Here is an 18,263-nt window from a genome sequence, read left to right as displayed (position 1 = left end):
CGCCACTGGGCACCTCCTCATCACCCGCGGGCCTGCTGGGCACTGGGCTCTACGCCAGCTGTCCCTGCACGGCACTCCCCACCAGCCCATGTCCCCCATTACCCGGCTAACCCTCCTGCCCTTCAGATCACAGCTTAGATGTGTCTTTCTGGAAGCTTCTCCTCACCAGCCCAGGCCCACAGGGGCTGAGGCCTCCCCATTCCCATGACGTCCCCGTAAACACACTCTTGGCATCTATCACCTGACCTAACTGCTCCTTTACACCGTTGTCTCTGCTGCTAGGCAGTTAGCTCGGGCAGAGAGCCCCGGCTGGGCTCCCGCCTGCCCTCCAGCCTGCAGCCCCCGTCCTCTGGCCTTCAGTAGAGCCTCAAACCTCTGCTCGAGGGATGAAGTGACAAAGACCTGATGTCCTCTGCCTCCAGCCTGGTCAAGGCCACATGCCTGTGCCCAAGCCCCAAGCCCATCTGCAGAAACAAGCGAAGAGCCACAACGTGACCTGCAAACTCAGCACAGAACTTCACGTGCCTGCACAGAAGTCAAAATCTAACTCTGGAAGAATATGTCACCAACACACGCGCGGTAGCAAACTCACACTGATGTGCTGTGTCAGTGTTCTTCCTTCACAAGCACTGTCCCACACGTGAGGGGTTACCTTTCTGAAACATTCTAATGTTCATAAACACAGGAGTCCAAGGACTGTGATAAAAAGACTAGGCAGATGCTTCAGGACCACACACGTCCTGAGTGGATGGCTGTTGTCAGAAGGAAAAGAGCCGTAAGCCAAGCTTCCAAAGCCCGGTGCCACATGGGGAGGGGGCTGAGCACGCCTCCCTCTGAGGGGCTGGGACAAGGCAGTCCAGCCTGGGGACCCCACAGGACACGTACCAGCCAGGATGCCCGGGAAGGCCAGGGAAGGAGGTGCCGTGAGGTCCTCAGGCAGCACTATCTCCCCGTGCAGGAGTTCAGAGGCACAAACATCAAGCAATGTAAACAACCTGGGAATTTCTTAATAAAGTCATTCCGTGCATCTGCCAGTTCTCTCAGGGGTTCCATCAAGAGCGAGAGAAGGAGCCACAGGAGGCACCGCCATCCTGCCCAGCTGGTCCCTGGGGTCAGGTGGCTCCTTGGTCAGGTGGTCCTAGGTCCCGGCAAACCTCGGCTCATGCTACCCCTGCCCTGCAGCAGGGGCTGGGGGCCTGCTCTGCCCGCAGGTCCAGTCCAGCTGCATTCTCCCTGGCAACGCCCTTCGCACTGCTCCCTGTTCTCAGGCATTTTAACCTCCTGCCGCCACCAGGGAAGAGACCTATCCGCTGTGCCATCAGTCCAAATACATCAAAGCGAGCCAGCTTCCCAGCTGAAGACGAGACCCACTGCAGGGGACTGCCAGACTGCTGTGCTAGGGAGTTTCACCCCCAGTGTTCACAGCCCCAGGTGGCCAGCGCGGTTAAGACAGCAACTTCAACAAGGCCGTTTTATAACAGCAATCCCTGTCACGAGAGAGGGGACACGCAGGGCCGCTCGAACGTCAGCGTTCTCACCAGATCCGTCTTCCAGGTGCCCCTCCTCGTCCTCGCCATCACTGTGCTCAGTGCACGTGTCGTCCTCAGAGCCCCCACTGTGGGCATCACTGCTTTCTTCTAGATGGACAGGTAAACACAGGCCCGGGGGGCAGCGTCATGGCTGAGGCAGGTTGGAAGATGCACAGGGGTGTTCAGAGGACACCTGCCCACAGGGCGCCGAGCACTGCCCCCAGGGATGGGGGGGGTGGGGCCGCATGGGGACGTGGGGAGGGAAAAGCAGCATCTTTTGCTCGATTTACATCTGTATTGATTGCATTAAAAATAAACACCAAACAATGTGCCGCTTGTGCACTTGAAGAGCAAAGCATGAACACTTGCTCCCCAGCTCCGTGTGGAGCGGCGGGAGGGCAGCTCACCAGCATCGCTGGTCAGGGTGGCAGGACGGAGTCTCGGGTGGCCATCGGGCCCCGGGCTTCGGTCCACAAGCTCGTCCAGGCTGTCGTCATCCATTGCTGGACATTGGAGTTCAGCTCTGAAAGAAACCAGGGTCAAGTAATTCCCCGCTGTCCCAAACGTTATGTAAAGCTCCCTGCTGAGAGAGCAACAGTCACTCTCTACACGTCACGTCCTGGTGACACATGTCCACCCGTAGCACAGGAGATATAATACGCTCAAAACTGTGCATACACACAAAAGAGACTGGCTCCTATCTACAGAGCCACGTTCAAAGTCAGATCCCAATTTATAACGAACCTAACTGAGCCTCAGACTGGCCATCTTCTTGTTCAGTCAGACACCTACCACACCTCAACACTCCCCAGGTACCACGAGGCCAGGCTTGAAGGAAATGGCTTATCACAAGCTGAGGCAAAGCAGCGCTTTCAATGGGGGATGGTCACCAGAAGGCCCCGGTGCCAAGCAGGGCCCTCTCCCTGCACTCCCCTGGCACTTCCCTCTCAGCCCTGGCTGGCCAGCCCAGGCTCCACGCACCTGACTATGGCTGGGAGGCCAAGGTACCAGCTGAGGTTCCTCTGACCTCGCCCCAGTGCATCCACAGGGCACCGCCAAGTCACCTGACTGCCCGGGAGCAGCACGGGGCCACAAGGAGCAGAGGTCAGGTTCTGCCTCTTGGCTGCCAAGTCCACCTGCTCTTGCGCTCCTGATCTCCAAGTGGGGATGCCTGTCGTGCCTACTCTGCAAGGCCACTGCCAGGATAACACAGATCTAGACCAATGACCTCACAGACATAGTGGGACACAATTACCCTCCCACACCAGGGCCTCTGACTTTGGTCTCCAAATAAGGGCTCCTTTCCCATCAGTGCTACTCACTTCCCAAGTGACCCCGAGAGGAAACACCTCAATGACACACAGTGAGGAAACACTGCCCCCATCCAGGTGGCACAGTGTCCTTCCAACCAAGTCCAGTCTACACGGTCAAAGGAAAGGGGTCACAGGAAAGACCGGAAGGCAGAGGCGCAAAGCAAGAACCAGGGGCAGGGGGTTAGGCTGACAGCAGCGTGCCCAGAAGCCAGGAAAGGCTCTCATTCCTGGATCCTACATGCAGGCTTCTCTCCCATGGGCTGTGGGCCACACATTGTGTATTACACATGCATCACAGAAACAAGGGAACGGGCCGTCACTACCACCATTGTACAGATGCTCCCAAAGAATGATCCCCTGATGGGGCTGAGGCCAGGTTCAGACCCCGGAACGCCTCACTTCCCATACAAAGCCCGATTCTGGGACGATGCTCTCTAAAATAGCGAGGGTATGTCAATGTCATGAAACTGCCATATGATGCTTCTACTGAAAGCAGTCAACTGAAATTTTTAACCCCTGAAAGCCACCACCTTTCTTCTACCTAACATGCCAAGGTTAAGAAAATCAGCAACAGTCCTACTCAACTTAAGGGTCTGCACCCCACTTCTTGGTGAGTCAGCAACACAGCAGGGACCTTCCCTGTCCTGTACCCACATCCTGACCATGTCTTCTGCTGGAGACGCACAGACCATGGTGCCACTGTCCGTCCAAAGGGATGACACTTTTCCCCTGAGCATGATGGCTGCAGCCCATTGCAGGTAAGAAGACCTATTATCCTCTGGCTATAGCTGTCATTCTGGGACACCTGCTCTCATACTTACCCTGCCCCTACTGTGTGCAGCACGGGTCCTGCCCTGGAGAAGCACAGCCTATGAGGGAGGTAAATACTCACACCCAGGAACCTACCGAGGAAAAAAATCAGAAAATGTAACCCCCCAAAGAGACAACAGAGCACAGCCAAGAACAGTTCACACGCAAAAGGTCAAAAGCACAAACAAATAACCCCTGGCCTCTCCCTTGGCGACTGAGACCTAGGCCTGCCTGCCAGGGGCAGTGGCAGGGCCTGGCTCAGAGAGCTGTAGGAGGTCAGTGCGGCCACGATGGGGTCTGGCTTGCCTGAGACACCAACTCCGGAATCAGGATGACTGACTCCCCGTGTCCCTGCACCTGTGGGGATCAGTCCCGAGAGCCCTGTGCTTCTCCATCACAGCTGCGAGGAGAACCTCCAGGCCTCCCGACAACCCTCCCTTCCTGCATCATCGTACACAGTAACTTCTGGCAGCGCCCAGGGAAAAGAGCCGGCTAGCCTCTGAAGGTGCTTTCCAGGGCAAGCGCTGTGCGACCACGAAGGAAGAGACCACCGTTAGAAAGCCCCGGCCCCCCCTCTTCCTCTGTAAGGAACCCTGCACTCAGAACACTGTGCGAGTGGGACCCTGGCTTAGCACCTACTGGCCCCACCAGCAGCCCCAGCTCAGACACGCCTGCTCAGATCCACCATCCCCACCTCTGCTCATATGTCCCAGACCAATGGCCAGGAAGCCCTTTCTGCGGGAAAGCCCACAGCCCCCCGGCTGCTGGCCGCCTTCGGCAGCGCCCGCAGCACTGTGGTGCTCCTGCCGAGCCTTCAGATTTAAGAGAACCTGGGGAAAAATTTAAACCAGAAAGAGTATTTCCCTCTCTTTTCAAATTCAGGGACTCAAAGCGCCTGCGATCCCAACCATCACTAAGGAACCAAAAGACCTTCCGGTGTGGTCACCGGCAGCTATGCCAGGACCAGAACCTGACTGCCCATCACCAGGCCCTGAGCAAGCCTGCCCGGTCCAACGTCTCACACGGGGCCAACTCTCAACTTTCGTTCATCGTCTGCCACAGAGGCTACAAGACCTCGAAACTGTAAACTGCAACGGAAGTCAAAAAGCTAGGGCCCAGCAAGGTCTTGGCAGGGTTGAGACAGACACCAAGAATCCATGCTGGGAGGCTGCTAAGAGAACCAAAGCCAGGCTGGCCCTGTCATGGCCTTGCCACCAGCCTGGCGCAGTCATGGCCTTGCCACCAGCCTGGCGCAAAAAAAGGAACCAGCTGTTGTCATTCTGACACAACATTCTTCTCCTAAGAAAAAATACCGAGTGGTCCAGGGAGAGGGAAGGTGTGCTATGTCCCAAGTCAAACCTCACTTCAGCCTCAGGTTCTGTCCAAGTGACCACTGGCCAAAATGTGGCTCACAGGCTGACTACCACCTTGCTGCTGCAGAAACAAGGTAAGTATATAAACGCCAAAGTTGACAAGAATGTAAAACAATCCTTGTTATTAAAAAAAAAAAACATGGGCCAGGAATCAGGGCTAGGGTTAACACAGTGCCCTGGCTCCGCACTCAGGAGCTGTGTGACGTTGGCAAGTTACTTAACCTCTCCGGGCTCCATTCTATGTATGTAAAACAGGAAGGCCAATACCTAGTCCCGAGAGCCTGCTGCGAAGACTACGTGAGTTAAAGAACGGGAAACCATCCCGTCAACCAAACAGGCCTGTCGAAACACTGGCGAAGCCAATGAAAGCAAAGACGACCAGGAGCTGGGAACGAGTTAGCAAAGGGTCACACTTCGCTCTAGGAAGGCGCCCCCCCGGAAACCCGCCTGCAAGCCCGGGGCCTCCCAGCTTCTGCGCGAGGCCTCCCGCGCCCGCAGGCGGTCACCGCCGCCCGCCAGCCCGGGGCCAGTGCGGCGCAGGCCTCGCACCGCTGGGCAGGCCGCACACAAAGCGCGAGGCGCCCGGGGCGGCCCTCCGGCCGGGGCGCAACAGACACCCGGGAAGCTGCGGCCCAGCACGTACCCGGAACCTCGCGCCCCGCCGGCCGCTACCGGGCGCTCGCCGCCACTGCAGCAGCCGCCGCCCGAACGAGAACCACGACTAGGCCCGAACTCCGCCGCCGCCGCCGCCACCGCGCCGCCGCCGCCGCCACCGCCGCCGCGCGCTCCTCGACCCGGAAGTGCATGGAGCCGGCTTCCGGGGTCCTTCCACCCCGCCTTGGCGGGAACCACTGGGACCAGGGAGGGGAAGAAAGGCCTGAGGTGGAAGAGAGAGCCGCTCCCTGAGCTTGGGGATCTCGAGGCTTTGGAAACACTGTTTATGCGTTATCACAGTCCAAAGAGACAAGCTGCTTGGAAGAACTTGAGGTTTCTAAGTTCCTGCCTTTGGGCTGTTATGGGACTGCCCCTCCGTCGGGAAGCTGGTACAGTCCGACCCTCCGCCCGTCGCCCAGGGCGAATGGGAGCGGAAGCCTGGCACACCTAGGGTCCCGCCCCCAGCCAGGGTCCCGCCCCGTGCGATGGCCCCGCCCCCAAGCCGGGTCCGGCTCCACGCGGCGCCCCCGCCCCGCCCTCCCGCCACCCCCCTCCCATCCCTCAGACGCCAAGCGTGAGCTGCGGAGAGCCGTGCCGGGACGGCCTGGTGGCGCTCCAGGGACGAGCAGCTTTGTGCCGTCCGTTCACTCCGACCAAACACTGATGGACCCTCTGCTCGGGCTCCGCCAGGCGCTGAGCACAGCGAGGACGATTCCCCAGTCCCGTGTCCCATCTTGTCCAGACACAATAAACAATGAACGTTGCGAATCACTGCGCCGCGTGGTGTGTGAGAAGCTGATTCGTGCTCTGATAAAAAGGGCAGAGTCCGGGGCTCCGGGCGCAGGAGGACTGGCCAGTGGTAGTTAGCGGGTGAGACGTGATGGCGGAGGGAGCAGCCGTGGGGAGAGCTCGGAGAAGCTGCCGGGACCACAGAAGGGAGGCCCGCGAAGTGGGCCCGGGCGGGGAGCGGCACGGGAGGGTCCTGAGCAGGGTGACAGGCGCTGGCTGATAGGATCCCCCGGGCGGCAGCGGGTGAACAGAATGGAGCAGCGCGGGCGGGCCCGGGGGACCAGTGAGGAGGCCTCTTTGGCCAACCCCCCTTCAGGGACCCCCGTGGTGCCGGCTGGGGTGGGGCAGCGCAGGTGCGGGAAGCGATCCGCTCCTGGTAGATTATGAAGACAGAACCGAGGGGGGCGCGGTTGTTGAGGAGTTGGATGTGAGATGCCAGGTAAAAGGGGAAACCAGGAAGGGTTCCTGGAAGCCAGGGGAAGAAGGCGCATCCAGGAGGACGCCTGTGTGGAGCGAGGTGGGAGTCACCGGTGACCCGGAGGATAGCAGCGCTGGGGGTCGGAGCAGCTGGAGGCGGTTTAACGAGAAGGCGAGCAGAGTGACGGCCGGCGAGCACCAAGCGGGAAACAAAAGTGGAGGCAGCTGGGAAGAAGGCCACCGAGAGAAGGTTGTTTTGTTTTTTCTTTTTACGAGGGGAGAAATAACCCGCGTGCTTACAGGATCCGGAAAAGACTTTGCAGAAAGGAAGAATGGATGGTGCCAGAGAGGTGAGGGACTCTGGAGGGAATCTTCTCTGTGGGCGTGTGTGTGTGTGTGTGTGTGTGTGTGTGTGTGTGTCGCTGGCACAGCATAGTACCTCTTGGGTGTCACTCAGGCCAGGTACCCAAATCCGGACACTTTAGCTCTCAGCGTAAGTATGGATCTTGTGACCTCGGAAGAGTTTCTCAATCCCTCTGTGCCTCGTTGGCTATAAAATAGTGATGTGGAGGGCTGGATGGGTGGGGTCCAGCATGGTAAACACCCTGCACCAGACACCTCCCCCTCCCTCTCAGCTTGGTCTCAGCCAGTGTCGGCCCTTCTGCACACACATGCCTACCTGCCAAAGACCACTAGATATGAGGACACCGCCCAGCAGAGGATCCCAAATCTGGGTGGGTGGGAGCACGCCACTAAAGCTCCTGGGAAGGAATTGGACAAGCAGCTTGGAGCCCCCTTGGAGCGGGATCAGCCCCTCCTACCCTCATCTGCAGCTGCTCTTGGGGCCTGCTGGAAGATTGTCATAATAAACACATGCAGGGCTTCCCTGGTGGCACAGTGGTTAAGAATCCGCCCGCCAATGCAGGGGACACGTGTTCAAGCCCTGGTCTGGGAGGATCCCACATGCCGCGGAGCAACTAAGCCCATGCGCCACAACTACTGAGCCCGCGTGCCACAACTACTGAAGCCTGCACGCCTAGAGGCCATGCTCCGCAACAAGAGAAGCCACCGCAATGAGAAGCCCGCACACCGCAACGAAGAGTAACCCCCACTCGCCACAACTAGAGAAAGCCCGCACGCAGCAACGAAGACCCAATGCAGCCAAAAACAAATAAAAAAAAAGAGAGAGTAAAAAACCTGTACCTTGCAGCCCTCACTGGGCCCTGGTGCATGCTGGCACACCCTACTCCTGCCCCTCGCAGGCCCAGGCAGGCCCAGACACAGGATGCATGCTCCTCTCCTCGTGTGCACAGGAGGGTGGAGCTGGACAGGGAGCTCCCTTGGTTCTGTCCAGGCCAGGTCAGCCCCGTCCCCTGCCATCAGTCCTGCACAAACACACAGGGCCAGAGCCGGGGAAAGGAGACAGGCAGGGCTGTGATCCCTAACTTAGGAAGGCAGGTGTATCAGTGTCCTAGGGCAGCCACAACAAATGACCACAGACTGGGGGGCTTAAAACCACAAATTTCTTCTCTCACAGTCCAGGAGGCCAGAAGTCCAAAATCTAGGTTGACAGCTGTGCTTTCTCTGAAATCTGTAGAGGGAATCCTTTGTTTCCGCTTCTGGTTTTTGGTCCTTCAGTCTTCCATGGCTTATGGCAGCATCACCCCAATCTCTGCCTCGGTCTCCGTATGGCCTTCCTCCCTGTGTGTCTGTACCTTTCTTAAAAGCACACTTGTCTTTGGATTTAGGACCCACTCAGATAATCCAGGATGACCTCATCAAGCTGCAAAGACCCTTTTTCCAAGTAAGGTAACATTCACAGGGTCTAGGCATTTGGATATAACATAACTTTTTGAGGGACCACCATTCAGTACACTTCAGAGGGTGATAAAGGGTGCATTTGGAACCAGCAGGACTGAGGGGGCACTGCTGGAGGTCGTTCCAGCAGGGCAAGGCAGGAACTGGGAGTCACCCTGATTCTGGCCTGTCCCTGTCCCCGAATCCCAGACTTCTCCCCTCCAAACCTCTGCCTGTCTGCCCGCCCCCAATCACGCCCAGTCCTGAAGGTGCAGGCCCTGCCCACAGGGGGCCACACCCAACACCCTGCACTTGAACTTCTGTACTCAGGCTTCATGCTCCCAAGGTCCCAGGCAGGGTCAGATGTTTCCCTGGAGGCCCACACTCGGCCACCCGGGCAACACTTTTGAAGGAAGAAATGAAATGACCAAGATGGTGGGAAGGGTGCAGGAGGGGCCCACACTGGTTTTGTGGCAACTGGTGGGCTCCAGCCCAGGCTTAAGTGGGCTCCGGGGAGGACAAGAGTGGGGTAGTGAGCTGGGGGGCAGGAGGGCTGCATGAGAGCAGCCGGGGTGGCTGATGCTGAGGAGGTACTGTCCCTGGGCCAAGTCGGGGGTAGAGGGGCCCTTTGTAGCTGCCTGGAGCAGGGAGAATGGGGTCCTCCAGGGAGGGCCAGGCTCTGAAGCAGGTGCCAGAGACTCTGGTTGACTTGAGGGAGGTGGGCAAACGGGAGAGTTCTTGCTTACTTTGGAGGGGACACAAAGGTCTTAAGAGGACCTTAACCCTAACCCTAACTCTCCAGACTGGATGGTGGAGAACAAGAGGGGCTCGGGCACCTCTCTGCCTGATTAGGGGTCCGGATGACCCATGATTCTGCCTCAGGGAGGCTGCGAGGGGAGTGTGAAGAGAAGGGGCCAGGGCCACGACTCCCCTGGCTGCTACCTTGGGGCTACACCAGAAATGGATGACTCCAGGTCTGAAACGCTCCGTTCCCTTGGTTTCTACAAATTTCAATGCCCGGACAGGACAGGTCAGAGGACGGGGGCAAGCTGCCGAGGGCCCTGCGCTCCGTGCCGTGGCCCCTCCGGACAGGAGTGACCAGGAGTCCCCAGGGCCGGCCCGCGGGTGTCGCGGGTCAAACCAGGCAGAAGCGGAGCCCCCTCAACGCCAGCCAGGCCGCCCCGGAGTGGGTGCAGGAGGCGCGGCCAGTAGGTGGTCGCGAGGGCACGGGCCGGCTTACGTGTGCCGGAGCCCGGCCTTCCCGGGGAGGGGCCCGGCTCTCGCGGGCCGAGGGTGCTGAAGCGCCCGGGCTGTTCCACCGCCGGGGCCGGCGTGGGTAGCGCCTCGGGTCGTACCACCCGCACCGGCCGGCGGGGGAGCTGCCCCGGGCGCCAGGCGGCGACGCGGCGCCCGCAGGCCCCGCCCGGCAGGTGGCGGCCCCGCCCAGAGGCCGACGTGCGGAGAGGAACGCGCCGGCCGCGCCCGCGAGGCGCCGCGCGACGGTGGGCGTGGCGTCCCGTCCCCGGCTCTCACACAGTGGCTGCGGCGCGGCAGGGCGGGCCCGGCTCGGCCGGCCATTGGCTGCGGGACCTGTACATTTGCATACGGGCCGGGCGCGGAGCGCGGAGCCTGCGGGGCGCGAGGGGGCCGCGGCCGCCGCCGAAGTTGGGCAGAAAGCCGGCGACGGCCCCGTGCCGGGGTCGCAGGTGACGCGCGAGGGGTCCCAGGCCGGCGGGCGGGAGCTCGGACCGGGCAAGGGCAGCGGGATCGGACAGCCAAGTTGGAGGGGAGGGAAGGGTCGGGGGCTCGGGACGACCCTTCCGCCCGCACGGCGGTCCCTCCAGGCGCAGGGCAGCCACTGCCCACCGCACACTGCGCTGCTCCGGACCCACTGTGCGTGTGACAGCGGCTGATCTGTCTCTGGGCTGCGCGACCGCCCCGTCCCCTCTGTGACCCTGCAGGGCAGGGGACGGCCACATCGGGTCAGAGGGCGCGCGCCAAGGCGGGTGGTGGGCAAAGGCGCCCCGTGGACTGGGTGTGCTTTTCTGCGACCAGCAGTGGGCTGAGGGAAAACGGGGGACATTCAGGGAACTTCGCTGTCCTCCGCACGAGGGGGCTCAGGTTGGACCAGATGCCCTCTTGGAGGGAACTCTCTTTCCCTTGTGTGTCTCAGGGTGTCAGGATGTGCAGGGTTCCTGGGACAGCCTTCCCGATGTCGCCAAGCTTAAGGCAGTCCTGGGCAGGCACGGGTGCCGGTGTTCGACCCTTGGACGTTGGGACAAGGACCTCCAGAGCCAGCCTCTTGAGGGCTACCTCTGAGGACTTCCTTGAGGACAGTGGTGACAGATTTGACTTTTCTGTGCACTCTGCCACTTCAGCGAGGCCGCTAAGGGAGGCGGGGCTCTGAAGACCCTTTTGTGGCACCCCTGATACACCCTCCCAGGGGCGGGGGCTCCTGGAGGCCCGCTTTCCTGTTAGGGATTCTTGAGTTCACCGTGAAAATCCTGCGGTTGTGGAGCCGGCCCAGAGCAGCCTCTGGGCCTGCAGACGCCAGGAGGCCAGGAGCAGGCTCTGTCCCCTCTCCCAGGTGGTGGGGGCTGATGGTTGGGGCAGCCTGGTGGGGAGGTAGGCTTAGTCGGGGCCTTGTGTGGACTCGGACTCCCCTTTGCAGGGACCCTGTCCTAACTGATGGTCGATGTGGTGTGCTGAGTGTCACACCCAGCAGGCTTGGCAGGGCCAGGTTCTGCAGGTGGCAGGGAGGCTGCTGGTGGCTTTGGGGCTGAGAACCAGCAGAGCTGATTTGCTGCCACTGGGTGACGACTTACTCTGGGCAGCCGTCTGTGAACCCTGGTGTTCTCAGCCAGCCCTGGAGGGCCCTGCTGTGCGGGGCGGGGGGCAAGCAGGAACTCTGAGGCCAGTCGGGGCACCAGTGCCTTCCCCCCAACCCAGTCTGGCCCTGCGGAGCGACAGTGAGGATAGCTGCCCGGTACTCACAGCAGGCAGGGTCCTGCCCTGCCATCCACTGGTTTGATGGGAGCTGGGCCTTTCCTCACCTCAGCACATTTCACATCATTGTTTTCAAAGTACAGTTTAAAACTCAAAAGTAAACTTTTCAGCAACTCAAGGATTTGCTTAGTGATCTGAAGCACTTCTGGCAACTTTCGGGGGGTGTGGAATTTTGTTCACCTGGAACAGCCTCAGAGGAAGGTTCTGCCTGAGGACCCTCTCTGAGCTGGAGAAGAGGGCTGTCAGTGTCCTCAGAGGCAGCCTCAGGCCAGGGGCGGGTCCCTGCCAGTGACTTCAGAAGGAACGGGTGTTCCCTGAAAACAGACACGGAGACCAGGGGGCTTAAGTCCGCCCAGTTCTGTGTCTGCCGCCCTTTGGGGATTGGGGAAGCCCACGACACTGGGAAGGGCATGGGCTCGTCCTCCCCTTTCCCCTGTATGTGTAGGGTGGTCCCTGGATGGCACCTGGCCTTGCCCTCTGCTGGCCTACGTGCTCAGCTTGGGAGATGACGCCGTGCTAAGGCTCAGGGCTGGTGCCCAGCGGTCCATCCAACCCTCTGGAGCACAGGTGGGGGCTACAGGTGAAGGGAGTAGGCCCCTCGGACAGTCCCCAGTCCTCCCACCCAGGGCAAGGCCTTACTGGCCCGTGTACTCCAGGCTGCACCCTGTGTGGCCTGTGCTTGGCCCTATCTGGAGTCACAGGTCAGGCAGGAGTGTGGACAGGTGAGGGGATGGGCTGGGGGCTCCACAGAGGAAGCCGGGGCCAGATCCCTTTTGCCACCAGGCCCGTGCAGCCACTCCCATCCCTGCTGCAGCTCAGGCAGGAAGTACCGGCTCCTGGTTACTCCCATAAGCTGTGCGCTTGGTGGTTTCCTTGCTCCTTGCACTCAGGACTTCACGTCCCCTACTGTCGGCCCCAAAGGAAGTGGGGAATGCCAGGCCCGGCTCAGGGGCCACCCCAGAAGAAGGCTGAGTCCATCCCAAAGTTGCCCTCCCCCAAACTAAGCACGAAGACCCCTGTGATCTAGGCTGTCCCGTCCCCTGTTCCTCAATACACATGGCTGCACCCAAGCCTCAGAGCCCCCCAGGTTCTGACCGGCAGAGCTCTCCCATCCCAGCCACAGCTCTCTGAGCTGGGAGCCTGTGGCCCACCCCAGGACCAGGGCTGTGATTTGGACCTCGCCCTGCCCCAATTTCAAGGCTGCAGGCATGCAGCTGAGGCTTCATGCCCACCTGGGGAGTGGAGGTGGGCGGCACACCCTCCAGGGGCCAGCAAATCTCCCTGGGCCTCGCAGACCCAGGAGTCCCCGCAAGCTCTCAGACTCAGGAAACCTGATGGACGGGTCTGGCGTGTCCTCGAGTCCTCATATCCAGGAGCCACCCCAGAGCGGGCAGAGCTTTCTGCTGCTGGTGGGGAGCAGGCCAGAGAGGGAAGCCAGGTGGGGGAGGGGTCCAGACAGAAACCCAGGTCAGTGCTGAGGCTGCTTCAGGCGCCCAGCACCACTCCAACCCCAGGCTCAGGTTGCCAAGGAGAGAAACACCCCCCACCCCCCACCCCCACACACCAACAGGGAAGGGCCACCCCCCCAGGGGGTGGGTGGACACAGCAGCCTGAAATGTGAGCCCCTGGGAGCTCCAGCTTTAGACCAACTGATGACTGGTCCCTGGGAAACCCCCATCTCAGGATCTTTGGCTGCTGCCAGCCCCAGGCAGCTCAGGGGACTATGCAGGGACCCCACAGACCCTGCCCATTGCAGCCTTGGGACACACTTAAGCCACGTGGGGCAGTTTATTGAGGTTTTAGTGTCGGGGTAGGAAGGCAGCACACACACGTGTGTGCGCGCACCCTGCACACACACGGACATGGGGAAGGATGCCTCCCACACGCAAGCGCATACCTACAGGCTGAACACAGGGTGGTCCGTGCACCTCCCTTCCCCAGCAAGGAGCTGTGGCCTTTGGGGCCTAGTGATTTCTGGGCTGGCCATGCCCCGTGCTTCTCCAGGGGTCTGCGCAGATTTGACAAGGACTAGAGCAAGAGTCCTCAGCCTTCCCCTGCCCACTGCAGCAGAAGCCCTAGGGCTCCGAGGAGTCCCATCTCAGACCCAGGGTACCAGGGCTTCCCACTGCATGGTGGAAGGAGTCCTCTGTGACCCCGAGCTCGCCTTCTGTCATCCAGGCTGGGCTGGCCTTGGCTGCCCTTGCTCATGTCATCAGAGCCCAGGGCTGGGCTGGCACTGGACGTCCACTCTGGGGCGAGAGCTGCTACCTCCAGGAGTTCTGCCTCATGGGGGTGACTGTGGGGAAGACATGGGCTGAGAGGGCTGCGGGGGCCACAGAAGGACCTCATCCCACCCAGAGTGGGGGAGACAGACATACTCTCTGGGCTCAGGCTGGACACTAGGGCTGGACTTGGGGGGGCTCCCGGCAGGGGCTCTTCTCTGGACGGAGGCAGAAGATCCTGTGGGAAGAGCGGGTCAGCTTGGAGCTGGGCTGGGCCTCCTGCCAACCTGGCCACCCTCCAGAACCACTCTGACCTGCGTGCCAGGGGGAGCCCCGTCTGGCCGTGGGGACGGGGACAGTGCAGCCCCCGTCTGCCGGATGAACTGCTGCAGGTTACACTGACGCAGCTCCCGGTTCAGCTCCTCCAGCTCCTGGGCCTGGGCCTAGGGCACACGGGACCCTCAGAGGCACATGGGACCCTCAGAGGCGCACGGCCATGGAGCCACACGGCCTCACGCTCTCCCTCGTCTGATCCTGAGACCAACACCCAAATCCACCCTGCGATGGAGGAACTGGCAGGGGTGCGGGGTCCAGCGGGCTCACCTGCAGGGCGTGCTCAGCAGCCTCCAGAGCCCTGCCCACCAGGGCAAGGCTGCCCTGCACCTCCATACTCTGCCGCTCCTGGGCGGCCAGGTCCTGGCGCAGGCGTTCTGCGACAGACGCTGTGGGTGAGGGGGGCCCAGGGGCCTCTGCGGCCATAAGTATCTCGGCCTCCAGGGCGCGGGTCTGGGCGTCCAGGGCCTGCAGCCGAGCGGCATGCTCAGCTGTGGCCGCGCTCAGCGCCTGCAGGCGGGCCTGCCCCTCGTGCTCCCGGGCCTGCTCCCGCCGCAGCTCCTGCTCCCAGAAGGCCTCCTGGCCCAGCTCCGCTGCGTTCCTGCGCACCCTTCGCTCCAAGCCCTGCAGGTCTGCGCAGCAGCCCGGCATTGGTGCTACGGGACCCACAGGCTCAGGGGGCACAGGGCCGGGGGCCAGCCCAGGGAACCCCAGGCTGAAGGTCAGTGCTTTGCAGGGCTCACGGTCCAGTGCTGGTCGAGGCTTTGGGGGAAGGCTAGCTCGTATTGGGCAGCGCTCAGGAGGAGGGCAGCTGTCTGAGGAGGGCCTCCCAGCGAGGCTGGGTCCTGTCCGCCTCAGGACAAACTGGACATCGCTGGCAAACTGTCCACAGGTCGCCTGGGCACCCACGGGACACTCCTGGGGTAGCAGCTGCCGTTCCTTCTCTCTGAGACGCTGCACAAGCACGAAGCGGCCTGTCTGGCCTGGAGTAGGGGGGAGGGGTCAGTCAGCCCACATCCCTTACCGTCTGTCCACCTGGCTTGTGCAGTTGGGGGCAGGCAAGAGGGATCAGCAGCAGCCCCACCCTCCTCGGGGCACCCCAGGTGTACCTGCTGGGCCCATCCGTGCTTCAGGGGACTCACCTATCGCTTGGGCCAGTGCGATGACCACTTCCTGACAGGTGGTCTGCTCTGAAACCCCACAGACCACACGCTGGATGCCATCCACCCACACCTTCAGCTCCATGGCCGCCAGCCCTGAGAGCATCCCTGTCCTGCAGGGAGGGTGAAGGCCACAGGGTCAGGCCCTGCCTGGCCCCAACACAGCCTTGCCCCGCTCTTCCTCCTTGAGGCCTGCCCCTCACCCCCTGAACCGGCTCAGGACTGCTGCCCCTCAGCGTCTGCTGCCCAGCCCCACCTGCAGGCCGCGCATTCCTGGGGGTGGGGCAGCAAAGACCAGTGCCCCCCAAAGGGGGAACCAGTGTGCCCTCCCGCAGCGCTCGGAGGCTTCCCCACTTCTCAGCCTGCTCTCGCCCCGCCCCACTCCCGGAACAAGGCAAATCATTAACCAGACCCAGCCACCCGGCTCGGAGGGTACAGCCCCTCCCGCGGGGCGTCCGCCCGCAGACCTCGGCCCTCCAGACCCACCGCACCCGGCACGGGCGGCCCCTCCCCACTCCCGCCCGTCCCCGCGATCGCCGCGAGGCCGCTGTCCCCGCCTGGGGCGGGTGCAGGTGCGGCGCGGCCCCCACGCCGGCCTGGCTTGCACCCCTCCGTCGGAATCGCCGTCCGGGGCCGCTCCCTGCGCTCTGGAAGTTCCGGGACCCGGCGCAGCTCACCTGGACGCTCGCCTGCCTCCGGAATCCGGACGCGAACTGGCTGCTGCCAGGCGCCGGGCGCCGCCGCAACCTGCCGCCTACAGCGCCGCAGGAGCGCCCCGGCCCGCCACCCCATTGGCCCACGGCCGGAGAGCCCCGCCCCACACACTTCCATTGGCTCCGCGACGCGCACTGCCCGCCCCATGCCGACGCCCATTAGCCACCTACTCTGAGCCTCGCCCCTAGCTCTCCCCATTGGCTCCCCGCCCGCCCCGCCCCCGGCGTCGCCCAGGTGTGGGCGGGGCTCCGGGGAGCAGCGGAGCGGACAGAGCCCGGGTCCACGCACGCCCCAAGCCCGAAAGCAACACGGAAGCGCGTCCCAGACCGCGGTCGCAGGCGGCGCGTGGGGCAGGTGCCTGGCCGCGCTCCATGATTGACTTCCGCAGAAGCCGCCCAGTCTGAGGAGCCTCCCGCCCAGGGAGGGGGCGCCGGCCTGGGACCCCGCGAGCCCGGCCTGCGCCCAGCGGAGCCGCGGAGCCAGAACCGCCCCTCCCCCGGCCTGATGGGCCCCCGTCGGCTCTTAGCGGGAGACAGTGGAGCTGGTTGGCCGCTGCTCCTCTCTGGCTGCTGCCAGGCTGACAATCCTGGTGGGTGAGGGGGCCGCCCAGAGGTTGCCTGGGACAAAGGCCCTGGACTCTTTGAGGTTCCTTCCCCCCACCCTTTCCTGCCCTCAGTGGGGCCCAATGCCTGCCCAAGCTGTGGACACGCTCCTGCACCAGGCCAGTCCTGCTCTCCTGCCAGGAGACCCCAAGCCAGCGCAGCAGCCAGGGCCCCTCGTAGCCTCAATGCTATATCTGTGTGGCCCAGCGGCAAGGGCATCCAGAGGCTGTACTCGCCCAATCAGACGGCCATGGGCGGGGGTGGGGGGTGGGGTGGGGGGTGGTGTCCTCCCTCCCACCACAAGCCCTACCAATTGCAAAAGCTGAAAGTCTGAAGGAATGAATGGTGAAGGAATGAAGGTGGGGGGGGCAAATACTGGAGGGCGTGAGTCTAATGGGTCAGGTCTGGGGCCTCACTTTTGTCCAGAGGCGCGGGTGAGGGGACCATTGTCATCGTTATATAAGTGTCCCCAGGCCTCCCTGCAGTTGCTCGAGTGGTGGAGGTGGATGGGGGAAGGGGAAGGGGAGGCTTCTCTCTTGGTCAGGTAAATGGGCACCAGATGCTATGGGCACAGAGGCCATAGGAGGAACTCAGGAGGGGTTCCACTGCTGGTTAGAGCTCAGCAAGCCCCTCCGCCAGGTTCTCCGAGCTCTCACCTGCCTCTCCCTCCTCCCCAGTCAGCTCAGGCCCCAGTGAGGGCCACATTCTCACGAAGGCCATCCTGCTGGCCTGTGGACACACTCACAGGGCAGCAATGCCACCAGTACCCACTGATCACCATGGTCAGGCTGGGGAGGGACGGTGGGAACCTGCCCCAGGGTCGGTTGGAGGTGTTGGGCTGAGCTGGGGACCATGGCAGACCCTACTGGTCACTCTGTGTCCTCTGGGCCTGTGGAGGTTAGCTGGGCAGTAGCTCAGCCTCTCACAGCTTCTCCTTCAGGCTGGACAAGGAGGGGGCCCAGGGTCCACTCAGGGCCCCGGTCTGGGGTCTCCCTGGAGGCTCCTGGTAACAAACGGCCCCTCCCCTTCTGGGTGCTGGTATCCATGGCAACACTGTAGAGCGTTTCTCTCCCCAGGCCTGCTTGGATTTCAGGCCTCAGGTGAGTGTTGGCGGGAGGGCCCTGGGTCTGAGGGGGACAGGGACATCACCGGCAAAGGACTAGCACCTTTGGGGACACTTGCACTAGGCTGGGGGGCAGGATTACAGCTCCTGGAGGGCAAGGGTGACAGGGGGGAGATGAGAGGGAATATGTGAACACCCAAGTGACATGGTGCCAGGGGTGGGGGTGACCTGCTGCCCTGGCCTGGTCAGAAACACGCAGGTGTGGACACCCACGTGACTGGCAGTGTGCTGTCCTGTGGGGCAGACACACACACACACACACACATACACACACACCCCTTCTCGGAGAGTGACGCCCTGTGAACCAGCGGTGCCATCTTGGGGCTGCCATACACACGCACGTGCGCTGGCCATGTAAGGAGAGCCGTGCAGGGGTGCCCAAACACGGGACCCAGGGTAGCCCTACCATCCTTCCTCTGAG

General features: G+C 62.2%; 2 protein-coding genes across 16 annotated transcripts in view; both read right to left on the bottom strand.

The window, feature by feature from the left end:
• The window catches only part of PHRF1 (PHD and ring finger domains 1), a 29,646-nt gene extending 21,419 nt beyond the window's left edge, over window positions 1-8,227 (bottom strand). For 7 of the 14 annotated variants that reach the window (XM_022565262.3, XM_089914249.1, XM_089914248.1 and 4 more), the window contains exons 1-3: window positions 5,669-5,781; window positions 1,937-2,052; window positions 1,539-1,637 (exon numbers count right to left, since the gene is read on the bottom strand). In XM_022565262.3, the coding sequence (XP_022420970.1) occupies window positions 1,539-1,637; window positions 1,937-2,030 (193 nt within the window). In that variant the 5' untranslated portion in view covers window positions 2,031-2,052; window positions 5,669-5,781. Of the gene's footprint in view, window positions 1-1,538; window positions 1,638-1,936; window positions 2,053-3,663; window positions 3,745-5,668; window positions 5,787-8,088 lie in introns of those variants that run through there. The other 7 variants (XR_016393715.1, XR_016393714.1, XM_089914256.1 and 4 more) reach the window with 4 other exon arrangements.
• Window positions 8,228-13,461: 5,234 nt separating this feature from the next.
• Window positions 13,462-16,151, bottom strand: RASSF7 (Ras association domain family member 7). Of its 2 annotated transcripts, XM_022565372.3 has the most exons (6): window positions 16,081-16,151; window positions 15,386-15,516; window positions 14,514-15,226; window positions 14,225-14,353; window positions 14,067-14,148; window positions 13,839-13,984 (listed from the first exon to the last, which is right to left on the bottom strand). In XM_022565372.3, exons 2-6 carry the CDS (start codon window positions 15,507-15,509, stop codon window positions 13,953-13,955), a joined length of 1,080 nt encoding a protein of 359 aa, XP_022421080.1. In that variant the 5' UTR covers window positions 15,510-15,516; window positions 16,081-16,151; the 3' UTR covers window positions 13,839-13,952. The 2 variants fall into 2 exon arrangements, with proteins under 2 accessions (XP_089770396.1, XP_022421080.1); XM_089914270.1 differs by having other exon boundaries at window positions 13,462-14,148.
• Between the last annotated feature and the right edge of the window lie 2,112 nt (window positions 16,152-18,263).

This window comes from Delphinapterus leucas, chromosome 7 (assembly GCF_059928025.1).
Source record: "Delphinapterus leucas isolate spDelLeu-1000000601 "Yukka" chromosome 7, BTC_Dleu_Yukka2, whole genome shotgun sequence".
Lineage (NCBI taxonomy): Eukaryota > Metazoa > Chordata > Mammalia > Artiodactyla > Monodontidae > Delphinapterus > Delphinapterus leucas.
This window is presented reverse-complemented; position numbering and strand designations above follow the sequence as displayed.

Excerpts from the sequence above, each read along its gene's own strand:
- RASSF7 (XM_089914270.1), bottom strand. The coding sequence starts at position 15,509 with ATGCTCTCAGGGCTGGCGGCCATGGAGCTGAAGGTGTGGGTGGATGGC. Across the intron at positions 15,227-15,385 it reads CGCACTGGCCCAAGCGATAG|GCCAGACAGGCCGCTTCGTG; the intron begins GTGAGTCCCCTG and ends CCCCTACTCCAG. Across the intron at positions 14,149-14,224 it reads GGGCTCCCCCTGGCACGCAG|GATCTTCTGCCTCCGTCCAG; the intron begins GTCAGAGTGGTT and ends CTCTTCCCACAG.